A 10,972-nucleotide genomic window follows, 5' to 3' on the forward strand; every position below is an offset into this window, starting at 1 on the left:
CAGCCGCCGACCAATGAGAACAGGCGTTGCTCGGGAAAGCGCGCGGCTGCGCCGGTCGGCGCCACAATGAGCAAAATGGCGGCGCCGACGGCAACGTTGCCGCCTCAGCTCGCGGGCAAGTTCAAGGGGTGCGTCCCGTCTCCGCCGCTTCGTCGGGGGCTCTGAGAACTGGGTGGGCGAGGGGTGAACTGTTGGCCATTCGCGGGGAGGCTGGAGCTGTAAGAATACCAGGGGACAAGGGTAGGGATCTATGTCCGGGTCTCTTCCCCTCCTCGCTCGGGGCGGCTGAGAACGCGGCACTCCTAGTGAGCCGTTCTTTTCCATTTCTGCTCCTCTTCCTCCGAGCTCCAGTTTGCATTGCACGGAAAGCCGGCTTCCAGATTCGAATTATTTGCGAATGTGGCATTTGCCGTCTCAGATGGGTGTCTGTTCCCCGCACTTTAAACCACTTCTGACTGGGAAAGGGAGGTTTCCCAACAGAAGCCAGGAACACAGTTGGCCTTTTTCGGCTATCAATGGGTGGTTGGGTTCCGCTCCAACCCTCGTGCTTCGAGTATTCACGTCTTCCCTGCTCCTCCTGCAAATCACTCGGTGGTTTGCAAAACCAAGTTTTCTATTACGTCGCAACCAAGCATAAGCCATACGTGTCTCTGAGCCAGAATTAGAAGTGAGTTTCCAGTTCAGGTTTGAGGCAAAACCAGGAAGTAAGAGGAACAGAGCGTATGTGAAGCTAAGTTTGAGATGTCCAAATCATGATTTGAGCAATGTCTTTGACAGAGGGCTATTTAATCAATATGTTTGTATTCTCACGTATTACATTTAATTTTAACCGTGCAGTTTTATTTGACACAGAACCTGTGGGCTGCATCCTGCTTGTCATGGGGGGGGGGCGCTAGTGAGGCCAAAAGTTGACACACACCACAACTCTCTGGCAGGGTCCTAGAGCCCTGCCTCCTCCTCAAAACTGGGAAGTGCTAACTAGGCTTTGGGAATGAGGCATGAGAAATCTAGGACAGGAGTAGGCAACCTAAGGCCCATGGGCTGGATGCGGCCCAATCACCATCACAATCCGGCCCGCGGACGGTCTGGGACTCAGCGTGTTCTTACATGAGTAGAATGTACCCTTTTATTTAAAATGCATCTCTGGATTATTTGTGGGGCATAGGAATTCGTTCAATTTTTCTTCAAAATATAGTCTGGCCCACCACATGTTCTGAGGGACGGTGGACTGGCCAACGGCTGAAAAAGGTTGCTGACCCCTGTTCTAGGACCTTTTCAGAGCCCTCATGCCTCCTTCCCAAAGCCAAGCGCCTCCTTACCTGGTTTTGGAAAGGCAGTGCAAGGGCTGTGGAGGGGGGGGGGTCAAGATGATTCTTGTGGTCCCTTCCAACTGTACAATTCTATGAAAACCAGTTTTAAAAATATGTTTATCTACTCTGAAACCTAGCAATAGGACTTAAATTGCCATTGATTAACAAATCATACATTTTCTTACTATTCTAGACAATAATTCAGATGTACTGACATCAGAAACAAGGCATTGTCTTTTCCTTCCCCTCCTCTTTTTTGAAGAGAACTAAGTTTATTTGTTAATAGTAAGTAGTAGTAGTAGTAGTAGTAGTAATATGGTGCCCATCTGATTGGGTAACCCCAGCTAATCTAGGCAGCTTCCAACAAATTAAATGAATGTTTGAAGACTGACATTTTGGTTTTAAGCTTATTTTACCAAGTTCTTATTGGTCTGGGACATGGTTTAAGGAAGTTGCTTTGTACATATGAAGATGAAATGGAACTGCAATAATCCATCCTTTATTTTCCATGGTAAACTGTGTGAGATTAAGACCACAAGTCTGGACACTTGGAAGTAATATTTCTGCTTAATTTTCATATTTGGAATCAGTGTATTGCTTAGGACTGCATATCAGTTGGGCAAAATCTTAATAGCTTCAATGATAATGTTTCAGTGTGATAAATACTGTGTTTGCATTGAGATGTGGTGTGGAGAGGTATGAGAGGTTTCAAAGAAGGCTGTGTTTAGACATCATGATAAACCATAGTTTATTGTGTATAAGAATAATAGGCCTGGGCTCCTTCCCTTTGCTCCTTCTCCTCCAGAGCCACAAGGTGATGGGAAGCTTTCACTTCCAATTTCAATTTTTTACAGTTTAGGTATTCCATCTGAACCATAAATTGTGGTTACAGTAATCTTAAATATGGAATGTTTCAAACAAAGTTTAACCAGTTCGTCAAGTTCAAGCAAGAAGATGAACAGTGGTTAATTGAAAATGTAAGTAAAACTTTCCAAGCTTGTCTTCTTATATACAACAAGGGAGGGAAGGAGTATGCAAGCCTGGGAGGAGGCTCGGCTCACTTTGTGACCCAACATAATTACGGGTTATCATAATATCTGAACACAGCAGTTTTCTCCTTCTGTGTAGAAATTAACTTCAATAAAGTTGCCTGATGGTGATTCTGATGGTGATGGAAGTGGCTATTTACAAGCCTAAAACAATATTGTTTTGTTCTTCATAGATCCTTCGCATATAATACAATTAAAGATAGGCTGCCTCTAATCCTGACTAAAGTTGTTGATACTCTGCATCGACATAGAAATGAATTCTTTGAAGAACATGGAGAAGTAAGAAATTGCTGCCTTTTATTCTTTCTCTTTCAATGCTGTTCTCTTAAAAACCTTATGCAAATCTAACTTTCTGTAATTATTTCTGCATGCTTAAGGAAATATTTTTCTGCTTCCATAAGAACATACAAAGACCCTTGCTAGCTCAAACTAAAGAGCCAGTATCCTCAGTGGCCCATGCATTTGTCTCAATTCTCCATTCAAGCCTTTTCAGCTAGTGGCCATCATCACATCCTTTGGCAGTGAATTACATAAATTATTCCTTGTGTGACCAAGTACTTTTCTGTCCTGAATCTGCTGCCACCTGTTTAACCGGATGACCCAAAGTTCTAGAATTCCCTGTCCACTTTCCCCATGCCATGCGTAATTTTATAAACCTGTAATGTCTCAGTCACCTAGGCCCTGAGGCCACAAGTTACCTACCTATGGACTAAAGCATTTGGTTGTCATGTTTGACATGGGTTCTGGACTGGCACTTTTGACTGGAATTCAATCAGTTTATTGCAACTCCACAATTTATTGAAAAACTAACTTGATGAACAAAACACATTCAGATTGAAAACACATCACTTCATTTTCTCTTAATTTTAGAAAGGTATTGAATCAGAGAAGAAAGCTATAGCCTATCTCGCCAGGTTACGGAATGAGCTGCAGACAGACAAACCGCTGATTGCCTTGAAGGATAACCTCCCTGACACTACTCTCTGGAACCAATGCTTAGAATATCATCAAAGTTTATCAGATGAACCACCAAGCTGGTTTCAGTCTCCTTGGCTATATACAGAGTGTTATATGTATCGTAGAATTCATGAGGCACTCGCTCAGAAGTAAGTATGTGTGATGTTTGCTGTTGTATGGTTTCCGTCTGTGGGATGGGGAATTGGGGAATAAAGCTCAAGCTTAAGGTAAAACAGAGAAAAGAACTCAATCTTAGGTGCCTACCGTTTTCCTTTTTTTATTCCTTCTCCTGACTACTTCTACTTAGCAACAGAGTGATAGTTGCTTCTTGCACCTGGCACCAAGAGTCAGAGCAACATAGCAGCAGCTTGGGTAAATAAACACCACCCTGTCCAACAGCCATTTCTGGGCTTCGGTTATTTCCTCTGAAACCTGCTATGTGGTGCACAGATCAACAGCAGAGTGCCAGTGGAACATCTGAAAACGGGAAGGTGAATTTTGTTCCTTCCTAGTGACTCTTGTCTATTTCATGCATTTTAAATATTTTCTAATCCACCTCAAAACCTAATTTAGTAGGTATAGTATAACTACAAGTTGGAATTTTAGTTTCACTTCTTGCTACAAATTTTGAAGTCCTTGTAATTCTCTTCTTCCTTTGCTTTCTGATTAATGATAGACCTGTAAAGTGATTTGCTCACTTTAGCCTACAGCTTAATTGAATGAAATGAAAACTGTTGACTACTGTACCGTACTTTCTTTTTTGAACCCTACCCATAGAAAAACAGCCATCAAATGAAAAAAAATCAGTTGAAAAATACTGTAAAGTTAGTAAGATGTGTTAAGAATAATTATATTAATTTACGTAACTTATAACCCACTTTCACAGCTTATACAGTGCCTCAGGATATAGTAGTTACCAAAATCTGGAGTACAGATTGCATGTGGAGTCCTATCAGATGACATTGAAATGATGAGGAAAAAATTGTTAACATTATTTTCTCCTGTTCCTGGAAGGATGAAGGAATACCTTGTTTCTTGGGAAGAAAAAAATGTAAAGTTCGTTTCAATTTTGAAACCATTCTGTGTTTCATAATTACAATGATTATTTGTTATATATTATTGCTTGGAATTGTTTCTCTATGAAAGGTCATAAAAGTTCCTTAAAATGTCAAGAAATGTGTGCTTTGCTTATGAATTATTTTAAATAACAAATAACATTTTATATTGAACAACTTCAGATATTTGATTTCTGTATTTCTGTCATTTTTATTAGAAAGGGGCCATGTGTGTTAATAAGGGAGGGGGGAAATGTGAAATATTCCTGGTATATTTATAACTCAAGCTGTTGTTTCCTTCTCATGCATTTGTGTACTACAACCAAACCACTGGTCAGAGTTGGGTAATAGGGAACAACTGCAGCTCAGTAATAGAGATCTGCTTATCATGCAGAAGTTCCCAGTTTCAATCCCTGGCATTTCCATGTAGGGATGGGAATGTTCTGTATGAAAACCTTTCATATAGCTGCTGCCATTCAGGGTAGACAGTATTGAACTACATTGGACCAATGCAGAAGGCAGCTTCTGATTTTATTTATTTGTTGCGCGTATCTTATTTGGTAAATAGGAACTCCAGATTAAACATTCCTGCTTTCTACTCTTAGCCAAGGAAAGAGAGTAGTGGTGGGAGGGATGATGAATGCTACAAGTATGATGAGCAGGGGCAGGGAGAATCTGAGAACTTTGGTATTTGTTCTCAAACACCTTTCTAACATTTACATAGTAAAATTAAACCTGTTTGACTAAGGATGGAACTTCGTGTTGTTCTTTGTAGCTACACTATGGGAGCTAAGCCATGGGTTGGCTGAGTGTTACATTATGTGTCCGAATTCAGGCATAACCCTAAGCCAAAGTGTGGCTTAACATAAATAAGCAAATGTGCTGGTGCAGTTAGGAAATCACAGGTAGTTCACGCCTCCCGCTGCTGCTTCACTACCAAGAGCTAGCACATGGTTTGGCTTAGGGTTATGTGTGAATGTGCTCCTAGCTTGTTTTTTTCTAGACAAACAATGAGCTCTGTAACTAAGGTTTGGAGTAAGACAAACCACAAGCCGAGATTCACATGTAACTCTAAGCCAAACCATGGCTTAGCTCCCAATAGCGTAGCAACAGCAGGACCCAAGAAGGAGTGAAGTGCCCTAGCTATGCACAAGTACACTTGTTCATGTATTTGGCGTAGCATTTTGTGAATGAAGCCAATGACTTTGAGCTGGGGTGTGGAAGTATACAACATAGCACCATGTCACAGGGTAAGCAATTGGTGAGGCGGGGAGCTCAACATGTGGATGTGGTCTTCAGTATTTATTAAGGTCAAAAACTAATTAATGTTTTCCCTCTTTTCTGTTTAGTCCACTCATCAGTGACTTTGATGTGTTTAAAGAAGAAAAGATACACAATTTCTTTGAATCTCAACAAGCTATAATTCTAATAAGTACTTATCTGCAAGATATATTGAAAAACGTGGAGAAGCTAGATGAAAATTTATTGAAAAAGGAATTTTTTAAATTGCTTCAGGTAAAATTAGTAATACTGTTTATTTAATGTTGCACAAATTCTCTAATTTAAGTTTCTTGTTTCAAAGATGGCCTAATGTAAAACATCAGACGTATCACATTTCTGATAAGAAATGTTGAAAAACTATTCCATGCCAGCAGAATAATTTTAAGAAAGTTAAGATCCTTCAACAACTCATATACTGTTCTCTGCAATATTGTTTTAAACGGTGAGTAAAATTCTCATATCATTAGCTGCACCTCTAATACTGGGACACAGAAACGAGCACATAATTATTTTTCATGCACGTAATCTATTTCACAGCTCTGAAATAGATGTTTTTGAGATGATAATTTCTCTGAAATTTATTTTCTGCTATACATTCTGCAGCATTCTTTCCTTGTATAGGATTTATGCTAACAATGGCTTCCCCTGATTATCTTTCACAAAATAGCATTTACATTCCTTCTGTTTTTCTTTTCTCACTTATAATCTGTTGTCACTTATTCTTCATTGGAACCTGATTTTGGTGTCCTGACAAAGTTATTGATGTGATGCCCATTCCTTGAAAACTAATAAACATTACTTAAACTTGAGACTAAAATATGATTGATGTAGTTTCTGCTTTTGAATTTGGAAACTTGGGAGTTAGCTGTGCTCCACAATTCACAAGATGATTTGCTGTGCTGAGGAAGGGCAGAATATGAATTGAATAAATAATAAAATGATATTTTTTTCACATAAATCAGCATTCTGCTCTAAATAAGGGATATACGTACTTGGAAGAAGGCTTCAGTGTCCCTATCCCTATCCTTAAACCTATCATGATAGGGAATAGCTTATGTAAATGGGTGCTGTGTGCATGGTCCCCCAGCTTAATCCAACAAAGGTATCTGATATTTTAAAAATAAGATTGAATCCCCTCAATCAGTTGTTCAGAAGTAAGGAGATTGATTCTCCTTACTTCTCTGCTAAACAGCTGACTACTGGGAATCCAGCTTTTTCAAGTATGCTGTTAAATCTGAATCTAAATATATGTGATAGATAGTGCAACAAGGCATTAATCACCTCACATGACTTGTGTACTTTTTCTTCTTCTTTTAGGTTTCACTGTGGGGCAATAAGTGTGACCTTTCACTGTCAGCCGGTGCAGATAGTTCTCAGAGGTCTGACCCATTACAGTCTGTGGAAGAGTTAAAACCTTTTATCTTGGTGGATCACATGGAAAAGCTTTGGTCACTGCTTATAAACAAAAAGAACATGAATATGCAGACTACTAGACTTGACATAGTCCTGGATAATGCTGGTTTTGAACTTACTGCTGACCTTATACTGGCTGACTTCTTGTTATCCTCCAAATTAGCTACTGAAATTCATTTCCATGGGAAAAGCATCCCATGGTATGTGTCAGATACTACAAGGCGTGACCTGAATTGGACAATTAAGCAAATGCAGTCAGCTAATCACAAAGGGATGTCTAGGTGTGGTATCTCCTGGGAGGGCTATTTGAAAAGTGGTGTCTGGATTTATCATGATCACTTGTTCTGGACATCACCACATGAATATTGTAGGATGGCTCAAGTGGCTCCTGATTTGTACAGTGAATTGCAGAAGTCAAATTTAATTATTTTTAAAGGTGATTTGAACTACAGAAAGTTGATAGCTGATCGGAAGTGGGAATTCACAGTGCCATTCCATCAAGCCTTGAACAATTTTCACCCTGCCCCCCTCTGTAGCTTAAGAACGCTAAAATGTGATATCCAGGTTGGGCTGAAACCTGGGCAAGGTGAACAGCTTACTAAAACTGAACCTGAATGGATGATCATTGGGAAATATGGAATAATTCAGTTTGATGCTGCTTCATGATTGATGTGCAAAGTTTAAAGGACAGTGGTGTGCTAAATGCTTTTGTTGGTCAAGGTTGAAAGACCGCTGGCTTTCAATATGCATGTTCTCTTCTACGGGTCTTACTGCTATTTTTAAGGTGGTGTGCAATTGTGGCATTTTACAAACCCTTTTCTGATATTCATGGTCTTAAAAAATGAAAACTTCATTCTTGGATATTTGTAAGTAAAGAACGCTTGACAGAGGAAACACTGAGTGAGAGCAGCTTTAGTAGCTGCGGTTTGTCTGACCTCTATTCTAACATTAATGACAACATATTGCACTTTGATTTGCTAAAAGTTTTTGGTTTTTCTGTAGCTCAACTCTTTATTTAAATCTGCCTGAACTTCTCTGGTCAAGATTAGATTAAATAAATAAATGGATTCAAATGGATTCAATGGATAGACTTGAATTCTTCCTCCAGTATAAGAGCTATCGGCATCAGTTGGTGGGAGTTTAAATAAATAACCTGGCATATAAGGAACACCTTTTTCCACTTTCTAGCTACGCTAGGCTTTAAGTAGCACTGTGGGTTAACTACAACTAGAGATGGAAGGCTTTGCCCTCACATGATTACAGTGGAACCTCGGTTTACGCCTACCTCCGTTTATGAATGCCTCCGTTTACGAACGCCACGGACCCGGAAGTGTTTACATCCGGGTTCCGCGGCACTCGGATGCGCAGAAGCGCTCTATCTGCTTCGTGCATGTGCCAAAGCGTGCCTTCGGCGACCAAATACCTCGGCGAGTGAACGCCTCCGTGGAACAGATTGCGTTCACAAACCGAGGTACCACTGTATTGGCAATTGGGTGAGACTACGTTCCCATTTTTCCCTTCCTGCTTATGCTCAGGGGCTTTGAGGTAGGGGAGGTTGTTGTTTAGTCATTTAGTCGTGTCCGACTCTTCATGACCAGGCACGCCTGTCTTCAAGCACACCAGGCACGCCTGTCTTCCACTGCCTCCCGCAGTTTGGTCAAATTCATGTTGGTAGCTTCGAGAATGTCCAACCATCTCGTCCTCTGTCGTCCCCTTCTCCTTTTGCCCTCAATCTTTCCCAGCATCAGGGTCTTTTCCAGGGAGTCTTCTCTTCTCATGAGGTGGCCAGAGTATTGGAGCCTCAGTTTCAGGATCTGTCCTTCCAGTGAGCGCTCAGGGCTGATTTCCTTCAGGATGGATAGGTTTGATGTTCTTGTAGTCCATGGGACTCTCCAGAGTCTCCTTCAGCACCATAATTCAAAAGCATCAATTCTTCGGCAATCAGCCTTCTTTATGGTCCAGCTCTCACTTCCATACATCACTACTAGGAAAACCATAGCTTTAACTATACAGACCTTTGTCGGCAAGGTGATGTCTCTGCTTTTAAAGATGCTGTCGTTTGTCATTGCTTTTCTCCCAAGAAGCAGGTGTCTTTTAATTTCGTGACTGCTGTCACCATCTGCAGTGATCATGGAACCCAAGAGGAGGTAGCAATTTCATTAATTGCAGAGGAGATATAGCAATGGATGAGTGTTGCAGCAGATAGAGAGGACAATGTGAGGAGGAAAGGGCCTTCCCTACCCTGCTAAAGTATTTGGGAGGCAGTTATATTATTTAGTTGGAGAACAAATGTCACTGGGTTGGATGGCACCTTGTACATTCTATTTTCCTTTGGACTGCATCAGCGAGGCCAACAATGGGTGGGGACCTTTGTACACACTCCTCAGGTCTGCGCTCCGGTGAGGTCCCTTTGGTGCTGCTAAGAATATCTAAGTGTGGTTTTTGTCTATTTGGTTAGGCAGTCCATGAAATCACAACAGTGAATTCCCAACAGAAGTACACACACTAGTCTGCATTTTAAATAAAGAGACTTGTGAAATATAGTTTATGGTATAATGCTTTAGATTATTATAAATTAATATAGTACTATTGGGTAGATGGCTTTATGATACAAGCAGCTATTCAGGTGCAGTCATCTTACACAATTCTAGATATATTCTGGCTTTTCATTTGTACTTTCAGTTGTTGAAACAGTTCCACAATCCCAATAAGCTCTTGTTTTTCCAACACCAGCATCTTATCAATGGACCTCCTCAAAGTCATGGTGCAAGGATAGTTAAGCAGCTTTATCTTAACTATAGGATCAAAGTGTAGAATCAAAATGGATTTTCAAATTCCCTCTATTACACCCACAATGATGCTAAAATTGTGGTGCTGGGAGTACTTTCTTTAGTTGGAGTCCATTAGAATGCATACAAAATTACATGAGCATCTAAGTTGGGCTGTCACCTCTGTACCTCCCTGCCAGTGAGACAGTGGCAAGATCTATTTTCTATTCCTGTAATTATTAAGAATCAGCTAATATTGCCACCTGGTTCTCCAATAACAATCCCAGGTCCAAGGGTCTTCCTTCACCCTTAAAGAAGAGTATGCACCCAGGAACAGTATTTCCTCATCTGTATAGTCTGTCCCTCTTCCTCTAAGTTTGTCTTGCCTAGATTGATCTTACGCTTTAAGTCTACTGCAGAGCCCAGACTCTTGTTCAGGGATACTGACAACATGGGATAATCTCAATTGAGACATTAATGACAAGCAACTCCCCGTCCGTGGTTGCGCTTAAGCCCGTTCCAGCGCCGAAAACACGTGCATGGGGGGGGGGGGGTCACGCATCAATTGGAGGTGCACAAAATGGTAGCTGCCTCTACATATATAATTTAGAAGTGTCTCCATTGGCTCTGCTGTGACCAGCTCCATCCTCTCCCTCTCAGTGGGAGAGGTGGGAGGCAGAAGGCTCATCAGATTTGCTGAAAGCCCAGCTCTATCAGGCACCTCCTACCCATCAACTGTGCCAGCTGGTCATTATAAGAACAACTGTTCTAAGAATTGGTGCCTGAGTTTAATTTTTTCCTCCCCGTCCCTTCTCCCTTGCGTTTTGTAAGTCTGCGGAAATAGAATATACAGTACACATGATTCCTAACTACAGTCGCAACTCCTCCCACTTCTTCGCGTCTCTTCGCTCCGCAGCCGCAAGTTTGGCTTCTTCTTTAGTCGTGTCCGACTCTTCGTGACCCCATGGACCAGAGCACGCCAGGCACTCCTGTCTTCCACTGCCTCCCGCAATTTTGTCAGACTCATTTTGGTAGCTTCGAGAACACTGTCCAAGTTTGGCTACTCAGCGCCAACGATACGAGGCGGAAGCCAGCTGCGCCCGGTCCTACTGAGGACGGAAGAAGACAGAAGAAAGTCT

At 41.4% G+C, this 10,972-nt stretch overlaps 1 protein-coding gene across 1 annotated transcript; it reads left to right on the plus strand.

Annotated features, from left to right (window-relative positions):
* The first annotated feature begins 37 nt into the window (after positions 1-37).
* ARMT1 (acidic residue methyltransferase 1) lies at positions 38-10,954 on the plus strand. Its single transcript, XM_035108751.2, has 5 exons — positions 38-128; positions 2,533-2,638; positions 3,230-3,465; positions 5,721-5,886; positions 6,970-10,954. Exons 1-5 carry the CDS (start codon positions 67-69, stop codon positions 7,729-7,731), a joined length of 1,332 nt encoding a protein of 443 aa, XP_034964642.2. The 5' UTR covers positions 38-66; the 3' UTR covers positions 7,732-10,954.
* Positions 10,955-10,972: the final 18 nt, after the last annotated feature.

Source organism: Zootoca vivipara, chromosome 3 (assembly GCF_963506605.1).
Source record: "Zootoca vivipara chromosome 3, rZooViv1.1, whole genome shotgun sequence".
Lineage (NCBI taxonomy): Eukaryota > Metazoa > Chordata > Lepidosauria > Squamata > Lacertidae > Zootoca > Zootoca vivipara.